General features: G+C 39.4%; 1 protein-coding gene across 3 annotated transcripts in view; it reads right to left on the bottom strand.

Annotated features, from left to right (window-relative positions):
* The window catches only part of TRAPPC12 (trafficking protein particle complex subunit 12), a 78,548-nt gene that overhangs the window by 18,652 nt on the left and 32,693 nt on the right, over positions 1-27,203 (bottom strand). For all 3 annotated transcript variants that reach the window (XM_087946049.1, XM_026665294.2, XM_026665295.2), the window contains 3 exons: positions 20,022-20,134; positions 8,961-9,033; positions 1,171-1,244 (listed from right to left, as the gene is read on the bottom strand). In XM_087946049.1, the coding sequence (XP_087802175.1) occupies positions 1,171-1,244; positions 8,961-9,033; positions 20,022-20,134 (260 nt within the window). The remainder of the gene's footprint in view (positions 1-1,170; positions 1,245-8,960; positions 9,034-20,021; positions 20,135-27,203) is intronic.

The raw sequence follows: 27,203 nt of genomic DNA, 5'->3' as shown, positions 1-27,203 counted from the left end.
ATCTGCATAAATTGACAGATGGGAAGAAAAATGCTTCTCTGAACTGATTCGAAAGCCTCAACTCCCTCCAGGCAAGAATCAGAAATGCAGCAGAGAAAAGGAAGCAAAGGCTGACAGCATGCTCATTCATCTATATCTTGGAGGAAATTCACAACAAATCAAGTTTATTCTTCCAAAATGACACTAGCCATGCAAAAGGGAACTGAAAAGTAGGGAAGATTCTGAATGGTAGCACTGGTCAAATGCAGCTTTTTTTTTCTTCAGCTACTCCCCCAAGAAAAGTCTCATTATGAATTTTTGAGCTGGTCCGTAGTCCTTTATTAAATTAAGACACTGACCTTAGTAGGGCATCTGAACAAATTAAATGAGGGGATATTAATTCACCTGGAGACTAATTTTTACTCCTGCAAGAGAAACTATGAACATTCACAGAGATTTCAGTTGACATTTACTCAACCTCATAGAGACCCTATAGATTGCAGAATGACCCGGTTTAGCTTGGGACTTGACAATGGAGACCAGTGCTATTACCACAGAGAGAAGTAAAAAGAAAAGAAAAAGGAAACGGTTCTGGAGATTTGGGGCGAAACTGAGTTGGGAAACAGTCCTCGTGTATATTATCTGTTGTCCTTGTTGTATTATTAGCAACCAAACATTTCTGTGCTTTGGAGCATTTCTAAAACAGGAAAGATATTGCTGCACTTTCTTTTCCAATGGCAACAGAAAGGAAATGGAGATGCTGCATGATATGTACATATTAGGCTCCACCACGTCTGAACCTGAAATCAATGACAGCGTGAATGTCTGCAGCACAAACGATATTAGAACGCAATTTGAATAACGGGTGCCACTAGTTTTAGGATGTTATCTGGATACAAGGGATGTGATGATCCTGCTACAGTTTGAATCAATGTGTTCCTGATTCGAAACCTTTTCTTATAAGTTGGCTTCTACCTCTTGCCAACAAATACACAGAAGCCAAACAAAACTGTGGCAGCCTGGAAATCCAGCCGTTTTGTGTTGCCGGTTCTCTTGCCTCCGAAATGATTTCGGCAGGAACCTCCAGCTATGCCCCACACGACCGCAAATGGCAATCTACCTTCTCTTCAGCCTCTCTTGACATTCTACTCGAGTATATATGGTAAATCTGCAGCAAGAGCACCCACCTACCTTCATCATTAGCAGGCAGTTTGCCGTGGAGTACATCACCCGGCCCAGACGTGACCTCCACAGCTGAACAGAGGCTGTAAAATGAGAGCAGCTTGTGAATGTGCACAAATAAATTAGAAGCTCTTTCCCTAGCCATCAATTATCGGTCATATGTATTCCAACTGAAATGATTTCGCCTCGTTAACATCACCACATTTTGAGCACAGTGTTTCTAACATTCTGCCATGTTGCTCTGAAAAACCTGCACCCACTCAGTAGAGAGAGAGAGAGAGAGAGAGAGAGAGGCTTGATTGGGGGAAAGGAACAGACTGTCTGAATAAATGAAGCATAATACAAAGCTGGGAAACAACCTCTCCACTTTGAGCTCTGGCAATTCGGCAAGGAAGCAATCATTTAAGAGAACAAAAGGCAGGGAGGAAGACAGAGAGAGAGAGGGAGAGAGGGGGGAGGGAGAGAGGGAGAAAGTGTGTGTGTGTGTGTGTGTGTGTGTGTGTGTGAGAGAGAGAGAGAGAGAGAGAGAGAGAGAGAGAGAGAGAAGGCATACACTAAGTCATTAATTAGGACTACTGATGAGCAATCATCTGATTTAAGCCATTAAATGTACACCCTTCTGCTTCCCTTACTGACCGATGCTGAAAAACCAAAACAAAAAACATGACTTCGTTTTGGCAAGCAGCACGAGGGTTTCAGGACTCTCTTGGTCTGGGGGATCTTGCACTGACTTATCGGGCTTAGGAGCCTGGAAAAATCTGCCAAGCTTCTCTGCCGCTCCTACGCTACTGAAGCTCCCGGGGTTTCAAGGCTGCTGCCTGTAGCACCAGCCAATTTCTCACTCCCTTAGTTTAGAGGCTGGCTCCTCATGTGAGAGAACACATGGCTCATGAAGATCTTGCCCAGCTTAAAGGGATCAGGGGTTGCACTGCCAGGAAAAGGTGTTTATTATGTTGCAAAATGAACACTATGATAAAAGGGATTTTAACACGGCCAGGGTTCCAATTCTTAGGTGCCCTTAGGAAATTCCACTGATTTCAGTGAAATTTGCTTTTTAAAATCAATATACAGAATCAGATCACAAATCTGACTTCTTTCAGAGTTGGTAATGATATCTTATAATAATAATAATATAATCTTATAATAATTATTATAAGATTATTATAATAATCTTGTAATAATGACCTTGGTCTTGTTGGTTATCATGGTATTGAATTGAAAAAAGGGCTGTGGAAAAAAATAGTTAGAACTGCAGTGAAATAAGCATCACTTTTTTTTGGCCTGAAGTGGAATATTTTGTTATTTGCTTTACAAACCTTTTTTATATATGTTATCCAAGACTAGCAGAAATGTATTTATTCTGATTGATTCAAAAGTGCACTTTACCTTTAGAGTTCATGTAAATATGGACAATTTTGAAAATATATTCTCCAATGTACTGGTAAGCAACAATTTCAAACACTACAATGTCTTCTGCCCAATCACACTGCAAAACAAACAAACGAACTGCAAACCAATAGAAATGCAGACCTCTGCTCCTGCCTCTACAGAAGTCACCAAGATTAACACTGGTGGGAGTTGCATAAAGGAAGTACAAAGCATATTTTTTTAGTACAGCAAACCTTTAGGATGTGTGATAATAATTGGAAAAGCTCTATGTCATCACAAATTAGTAAAATGTATGATAAAAATGTAAAAGCAAGAAATAATATATTGTTTGGTTCTAACTGAAAAAAACTGCCATCTTATATAAGAACAATAAATACTATTTGCAGGTCTTAATTTAGGTTGTATTTTTGTATATTTGTCCAACCCTCTTCTGTATTTTTTTTTAAAAATGTGGGTATGAGAGAGGAAGGAAGGAAGGAAGGAAGGAAGGAAGGAAGGAGGGAAGGAGGGAAGGAGGGAGGGTGGGAGGGAAAGCTGCCAAGAAAATGGTGCAATGCTAAATCTTTTTCTTACCACTGAACGGAGAATGAGATGCATCTCTCTCTCTCTCTCTCCTCTCTCTCTCCCTCCCTCCCTCCCTCCCTCTCTCTGTTACTGAGGAAAGGCAATGCCACAAGCTGGTTTCTGCAACACCTACTCAGACCAGCAATAGGGACATTATGCTGCAGAGCTAATCCCATTAAAAATGAGGCTGTTTTCAGTCATAGTTTGCAAAACAAAAACATCTTTCAGTGACATTCACAAACAAACAAACAAAAAAACACAGACAAAAAGTTCCCTGTAGCTCAGAAGTGCAGCCGAGCCCCTTGCAGGGAGAAGATCTGATTGCCCTTCTCAGGAAGAGATGCCATCAGTCCTTACAAGTGTCCTCCGGGCAACATTAGGCAGACAGACAGCTGTAATGCCGCTGCACTCCAAGCGCATAACAGCCACTCACAGATGCTTGAAGCTCTCTCCTCTCTCCCCCTGGCTTCCGCTGGCTGCCTTTCATCCCTGGCCACGCCAAGCTCTGCTCAACTTAGCAAAGCAGCTGTGGCGAAGGAGAGCGTGAACAGAGAACAGAAACAGGAGCATCTCAAACAAAGGACAAGCGCCAACGGATGGCTTTCCTTCCAGGGCTGACTTCTAGGTGACTTGGGCTGCATGACCCATAACTCTAATCAATGGGAGGTTGCAGGAATACAGTCTGCTATAGAGAGAGGGGAAGGATGGCCTAAAGCTCAGGGAGCAGTCAGAAAATACTCCGAGCAAGTTTGGGTAGAAATAGTGAAGTGGTGAGATAGGAGAGACTCCAGATTTAATTATCTCCCTTTTGCCAAGAAGACTTGGTAGCTTTGTGGGAATGTTAGACTGTAGATAGCTCACTACTCTTTAAAACTGTACCTCTCAAGCTAGCAAGCTTTATCTAGCTGACTGCTGCTTTTACCTCAAATTCTGTATCTCGGAGCCTTGCTCCCTTCTCCAATTTCAGATAGATAGCAGCTAGCTGCAATTATTTGGTGAATATGGCTATTGTCAGAATCACTCTCCTAATAACTGGCTCATATATTCTAGAAGGGTAGAAGAGGGTAATTTCTACTTTAGGGCCTTTTAGCACTGCTGCAGCATTGCTATTTTGTAAACCACACAAGAAGTGGAAATAAAACTGTCATTCCATATAACTCTTATTATGGAAGTCTACTCTACATAAAAATCTCAAGATAATTGTATATTGTGCCAAGATATATTTGCTCATTAAAAAAACAACAACACTGCATATATTTACCCAAGAGTAAACCCCACAGAGTTTGGCATAGATGTGTTATAGTGTTATAGTGTATGGTGCTATCAACCACATTTGAGATGATGAGATCCATTTCCCTAGCAAGACTTTATAGGATTGTAGCTCTCAGTCAGCAAAGGTCACCCTGTCTTAAGCTGCTTTCAAAATATCTGGTCACCACAGTCCCATCATCAGTGTATTCATCACCTACATTTCCACACACCCCCTACCTTATTAGTGCTATTGCACTCTGCTGGTAAAATAAAAGAAGCATATTTCCAATTCCTGTTAATTCCAAAGCAATTTCAGGTTGCTAGTTAAGTGATAATTTTTATTCTTTCCAACTAGTTTCTATGGGCAGTGATTTTCATAATAAGATATAAGATGTTCTAATTGTGGAGCAGGTACATTTTGAAGTCCTTCATCTCTCTTTTCTTTTATTGTAGTTAACTTTTATCTTATGTTTTATGCTGCTTTAGTGTCTTTTAATCAAAGTTCCCTTTTCTGATTTTGAACTCTTAATTTTTCAGTGTTATGTGAACTATATTTGGTCATTGCTTCTGACGGATTTATATCTATCTATCTATCTATCTATCTATCTATCTATCTATCTATCTATATCTCTATATATCTATATCTATCTCTATCTCTATCTATCTATCTATCTATCTATCTATCTATCTATCTATCTATCTATCTATCTATCTATATTAGATAGATAGATAGATAGATAGATAGATAGATAGATAGATAATCTGGTGAGTCACTGATCATAATTCAATAAATTTAAGCTTCAATCTTGCCAACCAGCTGGAATGTTGGAAAAAATTATGTGATGGGGTTTGATATTCTGATCAGTCATCAACAGACTATGTCTCTGAAAACAAAACAGAATTAGACCCAATTTGGTGCAGGAGGAGAAGAAAAAACAAGCTCTAAAATGGCAAATGGAAGAACAAGCTCTAAAATGGGACCTGGTTCAGCTATGGACTAAAGAGAAGAAAAAAATTAGAAAAATTCCTCCAAATAATCTGGGATAACAGATAATCTGGGATAATAATATGGGATAATAATCTGTGGTAACAAGATGAGCGAGAGCAGAAAAACATCCTCATACACTTTTACTGTTTTACATGGGGGGAGGTGCTTGTTGACACCAGGCACTCAACTAATGAGCTGACCATAAAACCCTCACTTCCTGCAGTCTAATCATGAGGAATAGCTGTCCCGAATACAAGTGGGGAATCTCACTGTGACTCCTTTATCCAGAAAGATTGCACAAGCCAAAATGATTGCACAATTGGGCAATACGGTTAACTAAATCACTAGATACTAAATTGACAGCTTTAAAAACAAGCAGAGGAAAGAGCTATAAAGAGGAAAGAGGAAATGAAAGAAGTTAAGAAGATGGAAAGCTCCGTAAAACAAGTGTCTGGCGATGTAAAATGAATTAATGACAAAGTGGAAATTCTGGAAAGGAAGTAAGAATTTATAGATAGGGAGTTGGAAAGAAAGCTAGATAATTTGGCTGTTTTGAAATTAAGAAAGAAGAAACTTTATTTGAGATTTATAACACTTCCAGAGAATTCTAGTGAAGATATTAGGAGAAAAGGTTATTAAATCTTTTGCAAACTTCTTGGACTGGAATGAGGAAAATTCAGGGGCAGAAATTGATAAAATATATAAATTAAATTCAAGATTTGCAAGAATAAGAAATGTTCTAAAGGATGTCTTGGTGCCCTTTGTCAGGAAGAAGACAAGAGATCAAGTTTTCAAGTAGCATTTTAATACAAGACTGAAGATAATACATATCTATTTGTACTTAAAGAAATTCCAGTTAGTATTTTGAGTGAGAAAAGAGTAGTCTTTTCTGACTGATAGATTAGGAAAGAATTCCATTTCAATGGGACAAAACAGAAGGTTTGATTTTTACTTTTAAACAGCAGAGGTTTCAACTGAAGCATAATGAAAAATAAAACACACTGATTTTCTTAGATGCAGAAAAGGCTTTTGACAATTTGAACTGGGCTTTTTTTTTTCAAAGTTTTGAAAGATATGCACTTTGGAGAGAATTTTATAAATTGGTAAGATCAATTTATATTTCACAGAAAACACAAATAATTATTAATAAAAATCTAACAAAACGTGATACAAAAAAAGAAAAATACAGGGATGTTCAATCTCTCCTCTCTTGTTTATTTTGGTTCCTTTAAAGAAAATTGAAATATTAAAGGAAAAACTAATAGAATCTGGTACATCAGCAGTTTGTAAAATCAACATACATGAGACAAAAAATATTATTTATATAATTTGTATCCTGCCTTTATTATTTTTATAAATAACTCAAGGTAGCAAACATATACAATACTCCTTCCCACTCCTATTTTCCTCACAGTAACCCTGAGAGGTAGGTTGGGTTGAGAGAGTGAGTGACTGGCTCAAGGTCACCCATCTGTCTTTCATGGCATTGGTGGGACTTGAATTCACAGTCCCCTGCTTTCTAGCCTAGTGGGCACAACCACTAAACTTAAGTGGCTAAGAAAACTGGGGAAAAAAACCCAGAAAAATAGAAGAATTGATGAATAAAATGGGTTTAAAATTGAGAAGTAAAATATTTGGAAATAATTGTATGTTATTTCAAAATAACTATTAAATGGAGTGAAGTTAAAAACACATGTTAAAATGAAAGAAAATACAATTGTCATTGTCGGATAGAATTTCTGTGATAAAAATGAATGTCTTGCCTAGAATGTTTTGGACAATACCTGTTTTCATAATTGTGCACCATTTACACAGTGGCAAAAGGTTACATCTACATGTTGTGACTCCGGGATTGGAATCTGCTCTTTTGGCAGATGTGAGTTCGAGCGAAGAGGATATGGCAGCGAAATATGAGCCGGCATTGCTTAGTGACTTGGATAGTAGCCAGGATGAGGAAATGGATTTAACAAGGAGAGATGAACCTGATTTAATAGAGATGTCAGGACCTTCGACCTCCTCTGGTTCTTTCTCTGAGCAGCAGCCGGGAATGGCTAACAAGGAAAACATGCGAGAGTTTTCCAGTGAAGAAGAGAACTTGGAGAAATTATGGCTTGACGTCAGAAATAGAAGGAGGTTGAGACGTCAATCTCAATTAGGAAGGAGGCGTCGAGCTAGTGACTAATTAGGGAAATTAACACGCTCCATAAGTGGATAAAAGGAAACGGCTGGGCTGGTGGAATTCGCCAGAAGCAAAGTGACTAATGGGAGTGAAAACATGCAGCAAACTCTTTGAGGCTTGTGAATTACTGCCATGTCAGGATTGCCGGACAGAGTGTGGATTTATTGCTGTGTTTTGGAATTACTTCAGTAGTTCTCTTGTGGGGGTTTGTTTTTGATTTGAGATATTTCTGAAACGGCTGAATTTCGTTTTGCTCACCTGTAATTAAAGGGGAGACATAACATCTACATTTGTGTGATAGGGCAAAAAAACTACAAGTTAATTATAAGGTGTTATAAGATGCAAAGGAAAGAGGAGGAGCGTGTCTACGCTATTTAAAATTGTATTTTGCAGCTTGCAGCTTGGTTTGGATGAAAGAGTGAGCATCGCTGAGAAACAGAAGGCTGTTAGGAGTTAGAAGAACACCATCTGAGATTGGGTTGGCAAGGATATCTGTAGCATAAATAAAGTTAAGGCTAAAGTGGATTTTAAAATGTAGACATGCTATATTGAGAATATGGGATAGATACAAACCCAAGTGTGCCCCAAAACACTTCTGCAGCTCTCAGCACAAGAAGCATTTATGGATGAGAAATTATTGACAAACATAAATGGCTAACCTATTGTGAGACATTGGACTGAGTCCAAAAGCATGTCACATAGCAAGGCGAGCTAAGAGTCTTAGAACATGAACTGAGCAATAACTGCAGACTTTCAAATATAGCATTAAAATATCTGGGGGAAAGAAGAGGAGAAAAGTGAAGGAGACTATTAGAATGCTTTTCCCTATCCCCCCCCCTTTCCCCGTCCCTTTTTGAAGAGGTTTGTTCTGTCTTTTTTAATTTCTTTATAATTGTATTTTCACTTCAGGCTTTGCTCTAATGTAAAGTTGATGTGTACATTTGTTCTTGCTATTTTTGTTGTTTGTTTTACCTAATAAGCAAAAAATAAAACCAGGAAAAAAAATAGCAGGCATTAACTTGTCAGAAGAGAACCTTTTGGTTTAAACAAGATCCTCCAATTCCAGGAAGAACTTTTGTGAGATAATATGCTAGACTTTTTAAAAGACTGAGCACTGTTTTGGCTCATTTTTTATAACCTACTGTCATGTTTTTTTTCTAATAAAAAACCTGTCACTCTAAAACAACACCCATTTTCTTTTTCCAAAATATGAAGGGACGAACTGATTTAATCATTATAATAATTTAATAAAATTAAAACAATAAAATTAAAAGACAAAATTTAGCAGAGTAGGAGTGCATGGCTTCAAAGCTAAAGAAACGACAATAGCACTGCTTCTGAGCAATCTTGTAAGAGCTTATAAGTGTTTCTGAGCAAGTGATACAAACACCCTGTCTATGGAAAAAAAAGTTTTAAGAGCATACCTACCTTGCCTGCTCTCCTGTGTTATGTTGGTCATGCTTCCATCTTCTGCTAAGCCATGTTCCAAATTGTCTAAAATCTGCAGTGAATAGACAACCAATGCTCATTTTTAAAACTCTAGTGAGGAAATTGAATTCATATTTTAATGACAAAGAAATAAACGGAGACTAGTATAGATCCATTTCAAGCTATTCAGCTCTTGTCAGCTAGCCATACCCTTATTTGGGTAGACCAGGTTGCCCTGATAGACCGGTTTCAATGGAAAAACACTTTAGTGAGGAAATAATGCCCACATTAAGCTCAAACAGCAGCATTTATCACATTCAGGAGATCAAAAAAGAGATACAAGGGTATGTTACAGAATGGATCTATCAGCATAAGTAGGATTAATCAGAGTGAAAATGTGAGGATGTTTCTGTATTGCAATGCAGGCAATCCCTGCGTTAAAAATGAGTTACAGCTTCTCTTTAACTTAAATTTGTACTTAAGTTGGAACTCGTGCTTGCGAATAGACTGTCTGTTACTCAAAATGGTGGACCACGTTCTCCTTTGAGCCAATGAACCACTTAATGTTTTCATAAACAGCTGAAAACAGGCTTTATATTTTATATATTTATATTAAAAATGTGCAGCTTCAATGTTCATGAACACATTGTGGGGTGTCAGCAGTTCATCGACAGGAGAAAGAGAATACTGCCATTTTTAGTAATAGACAGCTTGTTCATAAGTACAAGTTGTCCTTAAGTTGGACGTTCTTAACCCAGGGACCGCCTGTATTTAATTCCAGAATGGAAATAAATGCAAGATGTATATGCTTTTAAACCAAGGATCAAAAACGGTGTATTTTTTAAAAAAAGAAATGGTTCGTTTATGGAAAAATAAGCCAGTAGATTAAGAGTTACGCTAATCTGTTTTGATTTATAAACTTGTGAATTAACAAAACAAAGTACTGTCTAGTGGCATTGGCTCTCTGTTGAAGAATTTTCTTAGCCCGCATGGAACTGGAAGAACATGGAGATTTCAGAATGCTTCTCTAAGAGGCGGCATTTAGCTTGGAGGATCACAACTTGTTGCAAGCTTGAATAAAAGCACTGTACTTGGACTACTTAGATGATTTCAAAACATCGTCCAGCGGCGTGGAAGCATAGTTCATTCTTAAGCTTACCTCCCATAAGCATTGAGGAGACAACAGAATACAGTAATTGCCTTTTGAACTTCAAGATGCTACCAGCTATGCCTACTGTAAGTGGTTCTCCAAGACTGACTGGAGGTGGCAGCAGTGATACTTCTGGAATTCAAAGCTTCTGATAGTTTATTAACCGCTGCGCTTCCCCCACCCCCGCCAATTAGTGATTAGTTGCCCAAGCAAGCTGGTTATTTTATCATCTTCAGGAGTGCAACCTGCACAACCACATCATTTCAAATAGGTAAGAAGGAGCAGTTGGCAGAAATTCAACGTGGCTACTTGCATCTCAATCCATTTCTTGACCCCAATCGAATTCTCATTTTTAATGCACAACACAAGTTATGGCCAAGTTATTATACATCTGCCACTGCATGCCATTGGCTCGGGAGAAGATGGGAGGAGATCAGAGAAGCAACTATTTAGCAAGCTAATGTAAGGGTATATAGCTATTAGATAGCAGCAGTGCTGATCTATTTCAACTTTCAGCTACTGATATCAGTGATTTTCTTTTTATCAAGGATGAGATGGCGAACAGCTTTCTTTGATGGGGGAGGCAACAGTAAATCAAGAAGCTCAGAAGAAACAGAAAAGGGCTGAAGAGAGAGCAGAGCAATTCTAATATTAAAATTAAAAAGTGGACTCTTTGGGATGTTTTTCATGTTCAGGATAGGTTGGAGCAGCAATATCAAAAGGTGTTGCTTACTAAACAGGACACAAATATATACCTCAAAATTCAGTAGCTGGTTTTCTTCTAGGTAAACATCAAAAATGGGCAGCTTCCTTAAGGACATACTCCTTTGACAAGGGCATTTCTGGCTCGTTAATCTTTTGTATGTAAATATAAATAAATGATTGAACAACTGTTTTGAAAATCTTGAAATATAAATAGCGACTACTCCGTGAATCAAGCTTCCTGCTGGCTATATACAATGCCTAGTACTTCTGCCTTTTAAGTATCAAGGGTTTGGAATTTGTGGTTGTGGACAAACACAAAGGAACACTTTTCAGTTACATGTTTAAGAAAGGAGAGAAGTTCCATCTAAAGGAAAAGTATCTTGTCTTATTCCTCCACATTCTTCCCAGTCTAAATATCCATTTTTTGGAGTATAGTTCAAACAACTCTGAAACCAAGCATTCTACTTTGTTAAAGGCAAATGCAACCCTTATAACATCATTCTTCCCTTTATCTGTTTTCAAAGATAGACAGACAGACAGACAGACAATGTAACCTATGTAGTCTGGGGTTGCCAGCTAGGCAATTATATCTATATGTCCATGTCTATGTATCGAATATCTATCTTCTTTTAAAGAACAATATGAAGCCTAATGGTAGCCAGGTACACTTGGGAAGAGAAAACACTGCCTTTAAGGCTCCCCTTCAATCATGATATTGAGGGGTGATGGGCATAACTTAGAAGATAGTAAGAGCTATCTAAGCCAGTCGTCATGACCAGCCCTATCGTCAATGAATTTCTCTGACTTTTAGTGATTTCATGAACATAGACGCAATTAGATGTGTCCAACTTTGAGCCAGGAGAGACTCTGCTTAGCTTTTTGAGATCAACCAAGTCGGGCCTGGTTCTGCCTGGTTTCTGTTTAAAATCTCCTCACTGCAGTGGCCATCACTACATCTGACAGAAATCAATTCTGAAAGTCATGCATTACACAGAACAATGCTTTTGTTCATTGATCCTGGATCTGCTCATGTTTAGCTTCAATATAGAACCTGAACTTCTAACACTGTGTAAAGGGGGAAAAAAATCTTCTGTATATCTACTTTTCCACGCCACACATGATTTTAAATGCCTCTTCCATATCACCCCATCCATTATTTTTCTCAGATGGGAACTCCCCAAGTCTAGTTTTTTTTAAAAAATGTGATTGGTCTTTTCTACATTTACATCTATAGTAACAAGCAGCAATAAGAAAGTGAATTAAATGCAAAAGAGCACAGAGTGTGTTCCTTTTGTTTATGCTTAAAAACTCAAGGCTTATTTAAAAAGTGCATTACAAGTGTCCTTGTAATGGACAAACAAGAAAAATGCATGGCATAATGAAGAAGAAATATTTACTATGTTCCTCGTGTCCACTGTAAAGCTGGGTGACTGGATAATCCATAAAACTATTAAATGCAGAGAATAAAATTACCTCGCCACACCACTGTCTAAAATCTTTGGCAAAAGAAGAAGAAAATAGAGACAGAGGAAGTTGCATTTTGTGGCAGGCAGGAGCTCTGAAGGTTAATAAGCAGAATGTTTCCTCAGTCCTGGTAGCTGACATTAATTGAAGATGCCTTCTGTTCACACTGCACTTATTTTACCAAAGAGCTCTGGTCCTTGCCACAATAATGTGCAACCAGTTGCTCTGTGTACAAAACTTGTTTTCTTTATGGGGAAAATGCAATCTAACAATGCTTCAAACTGGTGGAAGTAGAAAAGGAAGAGAGAATTTTTTCCCTAAATTTTCCCTTGCCATTCCCATACTACTGTATTCATTCTTCTGGAACATCCCCACAATTCTAGAATAGATTTGGATGTCAGAAGAAAGAGGATTTAATGTTGCTACCCCTGTTACTTACCCATGAATTGGAATCCAATCAGGAGTCACCTCAACTAAAATCAATGAAATAAATGAAGTGTTTACCCTGACTCCTTGGGTGCGTTTCTTCAAATGTTTTTTCTCTAGCTAGTAATACTATGGATTTGGCAAATTTAGGGGGTTCATTCTTAGCTAAACCACAATTCCTTCAACACTGCAAAGCTTGCTTGATAACTCTTCTGATTAAAACAAAATCCACATAGAGCAAGATAAAGATTGCGCCCAAGCCATCTATCTCTAATAAAAGATAGGTGTCCATTCTATTCTGTTGCCCCAAATGCTCTCATATCTGAAGTCATCATTGTGGAATACTCTGTCCAAAGACGACTGAATGGGATTTATTAAAGTACTGCTTATAATTTAATTAGCTAATAATTTCCGCTGATCGGGACATACAAGGCACTGAATTTCTGTGCCAATCTCTCTGATTTGCCAAGATGACTGATACTGCAGCTTCCAATTAAGAGCACTGCATAATTCTTTCTTTCTAGGCAAGTTCATTCAACTTAACTAAGCATATAGTGCTATCAAAGGATCATCTTCATGTTATTTTATTTTAGATAAATATGATACCAGCAAAAGGCTTGCCTCTGTTCAAAGAAGGCAGTCTAAAATTCAAAGGCACTGATTCTTTGTTCCTTATTGGGAAAGAATGTAACAACATGAGACAGAAGAAGGGAAGGATATGGTCCTATATAGGTCTTTCTGGAAGGAGTCCTACACAAGGGAGATGGCATTTGCCAATCCTCGAAGAAAAGCAGTGCCTCCTCTCTTTTAAAAGTATTTAACAATCAAACATTAAAATTTGTTGCTTGATTAAGCAAGTAAAAGGTGCTCCTGATTAAAGCATTTTAAGGTAATTAACCAACTCACTAAATGACTAAACACTACAGCTGTAATTCAAGTATATGCAATCTAGATTGTCTTACCATTGGCTTGATAATCTTACAGAAAGTACCAATTATACTTCAAATGATTAAGCTGACTATGCCTCTTTAGTGTGGCAGGGAAAAGGACGATCTAATATATGCTCCACAGACTATTTTAAACCAACTGCTATTCACCCAAAGACTGTTCTTTTGGAAGCAGGAACTATGTGCCACAATAATCCCTGGAAGGCCAAAATCAATTCATAGTTTCTGCCTTTACATTCCTTTCTTCCACCCTTCAACATCTCTGCAGCTGCTAGACTATACTCTAGCCCAATACCAGTCTTTAAGTAATCCCAGCTAGATTTAAGAATACATTTTTCACAAAAGTGAATTGGAGAAAAAAAAAATAACATCGAAGCTTCAGCTTTGGCTAGCTAGAACACAATCCCCTACTAAGCTGGCTCTCCAGGACAAAAATATATTGATCTATGTTAGGAAGAGCAGTGGTCCAAATGAAAGTAAAACACCCAAATCCCCAAGTGGCTGTACTGAAGGCTATGCGATACTTTTTTCTCCCCCCAGAGATAATTGTCCAGGTAAAGCCTATAGCTAAATACTTAATAGAAAGGATGCACATATTTTCTCCTAAATCTACAGGCAAAGCTTCACATTTTATGAGACAAAAATGGATGCTAAGAAAACTTTGAAGAAAACAATAGGAAGGATATGCTACAAGTTTGTACTAGTCCTGTGATGGCAAACCTATGGCACACATGCTGGAAGTGGCATGCAGAGCCACTTCTGCTGACATGCAAGAGGTCTCCCGGAAGAACCCCACTGCGCATGTGCACGCACGCCACTGCCCGACAGCTGATTGTTGGGTATCTGGTGCGCATACGCAGGGGGGGGGGACAAGAGAGCATGGAAGATGTGTGTTCATGCGCAGAGATGCCTGGCATGCAGGGGATCGCACACACATGCACAGAGATGCATAGCACGTGGGGGGGGCATGCGCAGGGTGTCTGTGTGTGGGGGTCCCAGCACGAATTGCCTTCTGGGTGCTGACACACAAACACATGCACAATTTTTGGCACGGGAGCCAAAAAAGGTTAGCCACCATTGTTCTAGCATATAAACAGATTTAAAATATAAAATGCAAAGTATATTCTTCAGAAAGCAACCCTTTTAGCATACACTGGCACAAAGTGTATCCCAAAGAAGTGAAAAAACTGAATATATAATTGGTAAAAACATTAAAGTCAACAGAGTACTTTTTCTGTATGCCCCCTCCCCAAAAAGTCATCAAGACATCTGGATTGCAAGGCACTATGAGAACTAAAGCAGCATAAATTAGAATAAGGAGATTGCAGAGAAACCAAATATATTGAATGAATGCGTTTATATACACAGCATTATTCTTGTGAAAGATGTAGGATAAATACTCATGCTCTGCACAGTGATTGCTGTGGGATGATATATGAAATCAACAAAAGGAAAGCAAAGACAAATGTCTAGTGCTTAGAGATAAGCATCAGCAAATCATCTGCAAAGTCTAACTGAGGATAATAAGCTTTTACAAGGGTTCAGCAGACTGAACTTGCTTACTTGATTCTCTGATGATGAGAAGAAATGATGCGGCTTCTGTACCATCCTTTCTAATCATCCCTATCTTCTAATGAGATCACTAATAATAAAGGCTGAAACCTTCTGGAAGGCAGGAAGCTATGATTCTCAAGCCAGACAGCACTGTTATATAAACATGCAAAGAAAGAGAGGTGGAATATTTGTTGATTTGGGAAGGCAGGAAGAAAAACCTTAGGATTTAAATCCCGGAGCAATATATACATATATACATTACATATACGTATATATATGTATAGATAGATAGATAGATAGATAGATAGATAGATAGATAGAGAGAGAGAGAGAGAGAGAGAGAGACGCACACAAGCCTTGACTGTTGTGAACTGCAATAGATATAGATATAACTTCATTCTTCCTTGCATTGAAATTCTTTATCTAGCCATATTAATCTGTGAAATGCCTGCTCTTAGAGCTCTAAAATATGGAGCAGCATTTCCAATGAGCTGGGATTTATTTTCATGCTCGGGAGTGAAGTCTGACACTAATTTAGGGTGAGAAAAAACAATCTTAATGACACAATGGCATCAAGGACACATTCTCAGGCCACATCAATCCCATGCTTCATCCCCCAAAACAGAAGGCCAGAGAGAGACATCATTTCTATGGAGATTCTCAGTCATCCAGGTCACGATTGTCCCAAAAGTGCTTTTCAAAAAGACAACTAGATTTGGGTTTCCCCCCCTCTGAAACATTTCTCTTCTCATCCCAAGAGTTGACATTCTGGACAGAGGGGACCACTGGTTTGAAAGAGGGACCAAAGAGGCCAACTATGTTAAAATTGAACAAATGGGGAGGGCATACCACCACCTATCTATCTCCTGTTTCCAATGCAGTTCTTTCAGCAATCCCAAGAAGGTTCCACACACAACTGCACTCTGTTTCAGGTGACCCTAAGGGTACAGATACATCTCCAACTGGCCTCAATTACTCTTCGGAGTGCTTAACAACCAGATGACGGCAAAGAATATAAATCCTTCCATTCCCCCACCATTTAGTCAGAAATGAAGAAGCTTCTTAGATGAGAAGTGAAATGTTTTCAAGGGAAAAAAAAACACCCCTAGGAAAGCCCAGTTGCCTTTTAAAAGCACCACTGGGACAAAGAGGCAATAGATTGCAGACTCATGTTCTGGACAGGGAGATGGTCTGTTCATGCCTCCAAATCTAAGCGAGGTAACCAATGGCTTCCTCTCCACTTGGTTCTAGTGGGTGGGTGGAATTATTTAATTGCAGTGATGGTCTTCCTCGTATCTGTGCTTAAGGAGAGAGAAAGGCCCAACGTAAGATTATACTAACAGGGAAGGCCTTTGCCAGGTCTCTTCTGTCTGAGCAAAATGGACAGAATCTGACTTTTATAACCAACTGCCATGAGGGGAAAATGAAACTGAAAAAGATGTTCTGTATATTTATAAGAATATATCTGCCAACAGCTGTAGCACCCAGATCTTGTGATAGCTCTGAAGCCCACAACAACAGGGTCAGAGAAGATTCACTAAATAGCCTTTGTTGCTAGGGCTGTTGCAAGCAGCAGCTCTCCTAAAGAGAAAAGTCCTCCAACGTGGCCTCAGGAACTGCTCTCTTGATTTTCCTGTGCCTGGTTTTTTTACAGAACACATTTGGTCAGCTTCATTTTCTCTTCTTCTCTCTCTGCCAACTCCCATACCAGCTAGAATAACAAGGACATACAGAAATACAGTATGTTTTCTTTTTCCCGTGCCTAGCGTGTCACTCTTTAAAAATTAAACACTCTCTCTGAATTCTCTTGCGAGATTGCTCCTCACAATTAAAAAAAAAGTCTCTCTCACACACAAAAATAAAACCAATGAGCAAAGCTTCCTTGTAAATGTTCAGCATTCTTCTACCAGCAACACCTTAATAATTAGAAAAGCATCCCTGAAGGCCACTGAATAGATCCCTGAACTCCTGAATAAAATAAAAGCTCTGCTGTTTTCTTCCACAGCAGAGTGTAGCAGTCTCCTTCCCAACAGAGGAAAAACTGGGGAGAAAAGCTCAGAAGACATTCTCACGGCACCTTATTTGCAGCACCCTAATATTGTGTTTCTTGTAATTTGGTGAAAAAAAATAGTTGATTTGCAGATGTCCAATTCTAATTTATTTTCCTCAAAGGAGGAAGAAATGAGGGTAGGAGGCCTCTAGGAAGGGGAAGCCACTCTTATTTCCACCCTCAACATAACCCCTAAATCTACACACACACACACACACACAACCCCATCTCAGATCTTTTTGCTATTTTTTTTTTTAAATTTCAGTCACATAATAAGGAAGAAAACAGATTGGAAGATTTAAGAGGTGAAATTGAGAGTGGTTTGTCTCTCAAAGTTTCCCACTCTCACGGACGCTCTGATCAATTTGAAAACCCTAGCAAAAAATCTGCCCCACCCCTCCACTTTCAACATCGCTGTTTCTGTAATAGCACCTCAACACTTTCATTGGTTGGGCAAAAAAACTATACACACGTGTAAATGTGCACATAAACACACACCCGGGAAGCTTCCCAACCTTCTCCTCCAGAAATCCAGTCTGAAAAAAGTATAGCATCCCTCCATTACTTAGCCTAGAACAAACCACTAATTTAATCCCAAAGCAGCAAAGAAATAGCGGACTGGCCTAGGATAAAAGGATTGTGGTGACCTTCCGAGTCCCTAAATAGTAAAAATCATCAGCCAGAAAGGGAAGGACCACTCATGCTTCCAATAGCAAGGATAGGTAGTCTTCGAGTAACAATCATTCCTTTAATGGCTGTTTAAAGTTACCACACTGAAAAAGTGACCTATAGCCGTTTTTCACACTTACAACCATTGCAGCATCCCCGTGATCATGCATTTTTTTATTTTTTTTTTTTCCCCCCCCTCCTCCCCCCCCCCCCCCCCCCCCCCCCCCCCCCCCCCCCCCCCCCCCCCCCCCCCCCCCCCCCCCCCCCCCCCCCCCCCCCCCCCCCCGGCCCCCCCCGCCCCCCCCCCCCCCCCCCCCCCCCCCCCCCCCCCCCCCCCCCCCCCCCCCCCCCCCCCCCCCCCCCCCCCCCCCCCCCCCCCCCCCCCCCCCCCCCCCCCCCCCGGCCCCCCCCCCCCCCCCCCCCCCCCCCCCCCCCCCCCCCCCCCCCCCCCCCCCCCCCCCCCCCCCCCCCCCCAACCCCCCCCCCCCCCCCCCCCCCCCCCCCCCCCCCCCCCCCCCCCCCCCCCCCCCCCCCCCCCCCCCCCCCCTCCCTAAAAAAAATTTGGAGGCTTGGCAACTGGCATTTATTTATGACAGTTGCAATGTCCCGTGATTCATGTGATCATTTTTATGACCTTCTGATGAGCAAAGCCAATTTCACTTAACAACCTTGTTACTAATGTAACAACTGCAATGATTCACTTAGCAATTGTGGCAAGAAAGGTCGTAAAATGGGACAAAACTCACCTAGCAACTGTCTTGCTTAGCAATAAAAATTACGGGCGCAACTGTGGTCAATGACTACCTGTAGTTGAATTTGAAAGTACTCTGAAGAGAAATGCTAATGATCACCTAGAACATTCTATATGCCTTAGAACTGGTGTAGCTTGGAGATTGTCCAGTTTGGTTGAAATCTGCCTCTCCGATGTGTGCAGAAAGACAATCCCTTTTGTGTCCTCTTTGGTCAGATGTGCTAATAAATGGGGGTCCTCAGCAGGGATTGTTCTTTCTGCACACATCGGAGAGGCAGATTTCAACCAAACTGAACAATCTCCAGGCTACCCCGCTTCTAAGGCATATGGAATGCTCTAGATGATCATTAGCATCCTAAACTGTACTCAGTATCCAGTAACTGGCATTCTGTGTAGTTCCTGTAGCGATGGTGACACACAGCAGCAATGTGTGTGATACATAAGCATATATAAGTTCTTTTAAGGGCAGCTTCAATGTACAAGTGATTGTCCTCACTGCCCCCACTCTGAGAAAGGCCACTCCTAGTGCTGTACTAGCTGTACAGGTCTTTCACTTGCTCCCAAAGCAGGAGCCGTGAGATCAGGAGAACCCCAAACCTAAGAACGTGCTCCTCAAGGAAGAGCATAACCATATCCAAAGGCAAAGTTGATATAAACCTGAAACTGGCAGATTTCTGAATTAAGAGCTCTTCCATCTTGGGTTGAATCTATATCTCTTCACCAGGATTTAACAACCTCCAGGATTTCTCCCATTTGGTTTAGGGCAGAGATGTATAACTAGGCCTCATCTTCATATTGATGTCACTTTATCCAAATCAAAGGTTAACTTTATCTAATGGTTTTCCTATAAGGAAAAGATGAAATATTTGGGAGGGGGGTTGTCTTTTAATATATTAAAACATCAATGAAAGATTAAAGAAATGTCCATGATGTGGATAAAGAGGGTGCTAGAAACTCAGATTCACTCAGTGAAATTTACTGTTTGCCATTCTATGTATGGTCCAGAAATCAGGTGAAAACAAAATAGAATCACCAGCACTCATATTCTGGTTATCAGTCAGGCTGCAAAGAAAAAGCATTATCACAAGAAGCTAGAAAAGACAGCTCCCTTTAGGCTTTCCCCCAAACGTTGCAAGTACCATTGCATCGTATTTCCACATGTATAGTTGAAATTTGATGTTTGTTCCGAGCAAGGTCATAAATCAAGCTTTGCCAATCTGGGCTCCAGAATTGGATTCCCAGAATTCCTCAGTCAACACTTCCAACCATTGAGAATTCTAAGAGTTTAGTCTTAAACATCTGCTTTACCTTAAATATTTCATGGGCTGTATAAAGAAACATTTACCTTTGTGCAGATTGTTTTCATATTGTGTAGTCTATCAAGTGACTCCTGAGGACTTCCAAGATACTGTTGAAGTTCTGCATGCAAAATTCTCATGGAAAATGGAACCATGGACCCTACAATAATAAAATATGTGGTTACTATTTCCCAGCCATCACAATTTCTTTTTTTTAAAATAAAGTTTTATTGAGTTTTAACAAAACAAATAAAACATCTTATTTGAGTACAGCATCATTCCGGGTTATCACATTTCCATACAGACATAATTTCATATGCCTGTTCATCTTATGTATTCAACTTCATATCTTATTACTCTTTTTCCAACTTCTCACTATTTCTCCCTTTACTTTTCTTAATTTTCTTTTATGGTTATCTCATTTCTTCTTATTCAATTGTATTTCTTTTACCTAAATTTCTCTATCTTTTTATTCATTGTACTTATGCTTTTGTCTGTCTTGTTTACAATTTCATATGTTCTCTTCCAACATTCTTAAGAAGCAAAATTTCCCCTATGATTGCCAATCGAAGTGCAACACCTTTAAATCTTATTGTTATTATCATATGAAATCTCATTAAACATTGAATTTGTGCATTCTAAAATTATAACATTCAAATTTCTAATATCTATTTTATATCATGTAGATCTCATCATTCAGACTTTGCTTGGTACTTCCCCTTGAAAATGTAAAAAGAAAAATTCTAAAAACACAGCAAAAACAATATATATATATATATATATAAAAACATTAGTAAACAAAATAGTTATTCAAAATCATTCTAGTACTGGTATGAACCCTGTAAATCTTTCATGTTTCTTTTCAATATCTATCAATCTTTGAGAACAATTGAAATGTTTCCCTCCCTTCTTCATTATTACTTAACTGTTAATAAGCATACCATTGGATAGTCATAGTTTTATCTAAAACATTATTTATTATTAATAAGCAAGATAATTATTCAAATTCATTCTAATGACTGATATAAATTCCTTTATAAATTTTTCACATTTCTTTTCAATATTTTATCAATCTTTAGAAACAATTGCAATGTTTCCCTCTCTTCTTTATTATTGCATTAATTATAAATAAACATACCATTACATAACAATACAGTTTTACCTCATAGATTTACTTATTTCATTTCTAACTCATCACAGTATTCTACTGTCACAACCCTATCTTTTGTACCTCTGCAGAATCCTCACTTTTAACTAAATTTAACTATTGTCTCTGTGTTTTCTAGCTGAGCAAATACCTTTAATCTTAGTACGTTTCCCCTTTTTCTTTATTTCCTGTTTTTGTCCCTCATAAATTCTTTCCCTTTCTATCTTTCCCCCCTTTTTCTCATCCCTTTTTTATACCCTTCTCTCTCTAATTTTCCCTTCTGTAGTTTTCTTTTCTGCTTCTCCTTGCTATTATACTTCTTTTTCAGACTATTTTTCTTTTTGGCTGTTCCCTTTGATCTCAAACTTTTAACTCCTTTCCCCCTTTTTCCCCTTATTACCACACTTTGCATTATTTGATCATTGAAAATGGCTTCTTCTTTGTCCCGCCCTTCTTCTTGCTCTTGAAGCTTTTCCTTTTGCTTTTCATAGTTCAGGATCTCCATTTCAAAAAATTCAAATATGAAGCCAAAGGATCTTCCTCTCCTTTCTGTATCTTCTTGCTGTTTTTTAAAACTCATCTTCAATTCCTCCAGGAGTGATGGCATTTTAAATACTTTTGAACAACCACCCGATTGACTTTAAGTAAAACCAGAAAAAGAAAGAAAAAACCAATACCAAAAACTTCTTTTTTATCACCAAATGATCATCACCAAATGATCCCAGACTGTCCCTTCTTGTTTCTTTCCTTTCCTTTCCCTTTCCATTGGTTACTGTATCTTTTAATAAGATTTCGGTTACAATGTATCCTCAGGAGTCTTTTCAAAGTTTCACTGTTAATCCTCTTTATTATTCCAGGTGGCACTCCATTTTTCCATTATTCCAAGTCCCACCCTTTTGCCTCCACTCTTCTCCTTTTTAGGGCTTTAAAATGACCAAGAAAAAATCTTTATTCTCCTTTTGACACTTAGATTTCAGCTTAAGGTTGCCTATTAGTGTCAAAATAGATTAATATAAATTTCTTTCCATACCATTTGTAATTGTCAATATAAAGGTAAAAAAAGGGTTTTTAACCTCCTTTTCTCTCTCCTTCGCCGCTTAAAGATCTTCTTTCAGAAGTATCCCTCTAGGTACTTTTAGATTCAGGGGACCTTGCTTAGATGTTCTCTGTTGTTTAGCCTGGTCTGTCCTGCTTTCCTCTTTGTCTTTCTCCTGCACAATCTTATCCAGTCGGGTTCTTCTTTAAGGTGGCCATTTATGACCACCACTGCAACCACCTTCTGGGAAGGGAGTTTAGACCAGCCAAGGAGGAGAGATACAGCTCCCCTCCACTCGGCTAGGAATCTCCCCCCTCTTCACCACCTCTACGGGGTGGCTTCAGCCCCGATTCCAAAGGATCGGGACGCTAAAGCGGCGAGCACAGATCGAAACTGCGCACGATCGCAGATTTCGGTCTGTTGCTGAAGAGACCCAAACCGGAAGTCCCACAACGAGATTCAAGATGCTCATCACAATTTCTTTATAATGGCAATTAGAGAGAATCTCTGTTTTAATCAGCATGAATTAGGGTAGAATTATTGCATTGAGATTATTCATCATGTCTTTTTTGTGGCTGAATGCTAGACTAGGGAAAGGCAGTGAATATAACCTGATTTCAGCAAAGCTCTTGATAAGGTTCCACATGTCATTCTTCCTGACAAGCTATCATAGCGTGATTTGAATGACATTACAGTAAGGTGGTTCACAACTGCTACCTAACTGCACACAGAGAGTCAGAATTAATGATACACTATGTTGAGTTGGAAAGTTGTAACTAGTAAGGTTCTGTAAGGATCAATTCTGAGGCTCAGAAGATCGTAATGAGTTGCTCCTTATTAGCTTTCTGGGTGACATAAAATTGGGAGGTCTGGCCAACATTCCAGCACGGCAGTCTAATCTAATGGGATGGAAGACTGGACTGAGAGGGATAAAATGTCCTTTAACAGGGAGAAATGAAAACTACCACACTTCAGAAAAATACAGGACACATATACAAGACGGGGGACTCATGGCATGGTCAGTGACAAGTAGAACACGAGTCAGAACTGTAAGACAGTTGCTATAAGGGCTGTTGTTACCTGGTGCTGAATTAGCAGGCAGAGGTTGTATCAAAGTCACAAAATGCCATTATTCCTCTCTATTCAGTACTGATGAAACCACACATTGTACATACAAGTCTGACAGGTAGAAAGGGTTCAGAAAAGTGCAAACAATGGTAGTATAGGGGCTTTTGAAGACATGCCTTATGAAGGTGTACCAAACACATGATATTCATGTTCCATTCTGATTTCATGAATGCAAAGCAAAATATACAGTAGTTCTAAATTTCACATATACATGGAATTTGGACTTCCAGTTCTTGTAATCTATATCAGTGTTCCTCAATCTTTATGGCTTGGTGGCCCAGCCCAGGGGCAGGGAAGAGGGGAAGTGGACTGTGCAAGCGGCGGGATGGCATGCACACATGCAACTCAATTTGCACAAGTTGAGCTCTGCTCATGCGCCAGCCCATCACTCATGCAAGTTGAGCTGTGCGTGCATGTGCGCTGGCCCACCACTTGTGTGGCCCAGTTCTGAATGGGCCACAGCCCGGTAGTGGGCTGCACCTAGGGATTGGAAACACAAATCTATATTATCTTCCAGAACTATTAAACTCTTGAAATGTATAAGATTCATTACCAATAAGGTTCATAATTCTTTAGAAACAAAGATAATTACAGCAATTATGATTTTTTTTCACATCCCTTTCCATTATTTATGTTATTTTTTCTTGCAGAAAGCTTTTGTAACCAAAATATAAACCCCGAGGCTTAAAATCAAGCAAAAAAATTCCTTCATCCAGCTAAAGATCAAGGTTTTAATATCACACATGTAATAAGCTACCCATTATTAACTTTGTATTTAGTGAGACTATGGCCTTAGAATATTTATAACAGAGCTTAACTGGATTTACTTACAAGTATGTATATTTTGGAATATTCTAAATGCCACAGCTATTTTAAAGTGTACTGGAGCTTTGATATTTAGGCTAAATCTAATCACCTACTGACCTCTAATCAATGCTGACTGCTTTCCAATTCAATGTTATTCTGGCAAGAATAGTTAAAGGAGAGGACTGTTTTTGGCTCCACTCTTCCTCAAAGTATAACTGAAATCCCTTCAGAATGATAAAATGCAGGTCACCTTCAGAGGCTCTCCTCTGGATACCCCTGCCAAGTGGTTAGGCAGGTGGACTACAAGGTAGAGACTCTTCTCACTTATTGAAAAGTCTTTAAAAAAAAAAAAGAGGTCCAGTTGTTTGATACCTGTCATGCTGTTCTCCAGAGGCTTTCTCCTCTTTCAACAATTATTTCCCCTAGGAAGGCATGACACTGGCTTACTCTGAAAGCATAGAAGGTAGATGAAGGCATTGTTTTACTCCTAAGTATTTTCACTTTGAACATTTTAGCTGCATGATTTTTAACTATCTATTGCCATGATGGCTTCTGTCTTTGCTCCTCTATCTTTTATTAAAAGTTTGTGTTTGTGTGTGCCTATGCTGCAATGCTACTTTCTACGTGCAGATTGCTGCTTGGTGGCAATATGCAGGTGAGGTATCTCCACAGTCGTCCCTATTCTGAGGAATAATCACTCTTCTGTGACACATCAGGTCCCAGTATCAGTTGATTAGATATCCTTGTTAAGCCTGGATTCCCCAATGGGTGTTAAGGAAAACAAACTAAACAGAACGTGCAGCGAAGTCAGATAGGAAGACAGGTAAATGTGTGAGATAAGTTTTCTAGTTAACACGCAATAAAAATACAGATACGCTTGTGCTATCAAAAATATAGTTTATTCCATTTAAGAATTATAGCAAAGTCAAATAACGGTCCATTAGTCATATATCAATTTTAGTCAAGTCTTGTCAGGGATACTCTATTTGCAAAGTCCGTGTTGAATAGCCAATGTCAGTACACTTACTATAAATCAGTCCAATCTTATCTTCTCTCCGTTGAGAAAAATCAACACTCCTACAAGAACGCAGTCATCAATCCATCCAGTAATTAGGGATCAGTAAGCCAGAGAGAGAGAGAGCTGCATTTGCCTCGCTTCTTATATAGTGCTTTTACAACCACACCCTTAATTACATTCTTGCTGTTAAAGTTACACACACTTTAACTAACAAACCATGATACCATATATATTATTTTTACCCAAACCAGTTAGGGTAAACAATGTTATCCCTAACAATCCTCTTTAAATCCTTTTTTTTAATGTTGACTTTTCCCAGTTCTTAACATTCCATGGCCTGTTCTTTTTAACTGACTGTTTTTAACAGTGCTTATTTCATTTATTTTTTTATGATTTTTTAAACAGATTGTTGTAAACCATTCAGGGTATTTGATAATAAATAGAAAATCATTACCACTTTCTACTGCCTTTTTATTCCTTTATTTAATTCTGTTAAACTCAAGTATTTGTAACGTGTCTATTGGAGTTGTGGTGAGTCACATCGTCCAACTAATCATCAAATACGAACGTAATACCAAAGTGAATGTACTGTATTTTTTTTTAAAAAAAGAATATCACTTGAATTACTTGAAGTACATTTCCCTTAATTATGTTTCAGAAACCAGACAATCAAGATTCAATCCTGGCCGGGATACTGAGACAGCACTGATCTCACAGACTGATAGCATCAGGCAGGCTAATCTATGTTAGTCTTCCTCGAATTTTCAGTGGTCTGCAATAGCGTCACTCATGGCATCTTTCTGTCTGGGCTCACTTAGATGTGAGCGGGAGGCCCAGAGTTATGATGGATCTCCCACTTTCCCTGGTGCCAGTTCCAGGATGGACAGAGAGAGACTGAGCTGGAGGCTCCCACTGTATGGGGTGTCTAAGGGATCTACTATCTCCCCACTCTTATTTTACATCTACACGGAGATTCACCTTGTACACCAATTGCACTACTTTCCAGACTGGTTCATCTTGCTCATATTGACCGACATCTTAGTCATTTCCAGTTTAAGTTACCAGGATGCACTCTACATGGGGCTGCCCTTGAAAAGCATTTGGAAGCTAGAGCTGGTCTAAAATGCAGCAGCACAGATAAATTAGGTGTTTCTTGTTATGGCCGCATAACTGCACTGTTTTGCAAGCTGCACTGGCTCCCTGCAGGCTTGTGGGTGAGATTCAAAGATGCTCGTTGCCACCTATAAAGACTTCCATAGCAAACAGCCAGGCTGTTTGTGGGGTTACTTTTCTCCCCTCGTCTCTGCTCGCCCCACCAGATCTAGCAGGAAGGGCATGCTCCGTATTCTTCCCATTAAACAAGGCCATGTTGTTGGATTCTGGAATATTGCCTTTTCTGTGGCAGTGCCTGCCCTATGGAATAGGATCCCTCCTGAGATTAGGATGGCCCCAATCGTATTAGTCTTTCATAAGGCACGAAAGACCAGGCTGTTCCCTCAGGCATTTGGGCCACGTGGTTAGGCGAGCTCTGATGGTTAATGTTGGTTAATGTTATTCTTTATGAATTGGATTGTGACCTCAGATTGAGTTGGGTTCTGTTAAACCGTTATTATTATCTTTAATCTGCATGTTGCCCTGTGATGACTTCCCGGATGCTTCCCCAGAAACTTCTCCAGATGTCACGACTGGAGAAAAATGAACCAGTTCCAGGCATGTCAGGAGGGGAGTTGGTCAACGGCTCCAAGCAACTGTCTGAAAATGATTTGACTGAAGCACAGCTGTAGCAGGACAGCCCTAAGGCTTCAAGTGGGGAAAGCATGCGGCTGTAGCCAGTCAGTGATGAGGAAGAGGAATGGCCTTCTGCACCTCATCCAAAAACACGTAAGGCAGAAAAAAGATAGGAGCAGCAAAGATTACTCGCGAGGAGGCAGACTTGCCCTTCTTGATTGGCTACACCAATAGCTGGCAATTTAGAACAGCAGACAAAACTCTCTAATGGCTTTTCTCTCCAAAACAGAAAATGAGCTTCTTTCTATGCCATCAGATCTGCATTGTCCATTTACTTTGTATTTCTCTACCCACAAGCATCTTTT

Source organism: Notechis scutatus, chromosome 1, assembly GCF_049901735.1.
Source record: "Notechis scutatus isolate UNSWTSFEM ecotype Mainland chromosome 1, rNotScu1.2, whole genome shotgun sequence".
Lineage (NCBI taxonomy): Eukaryota > Metazoa > Chordata > Lepidosauria > Squamata > Elapidae > Notechis > Notechis scutatus.
The sequence above is the reverse complement of the archived record's forward strand: the minus strand, read 5'-3'. Positions and strand labels throughout refer to the sequence as shown.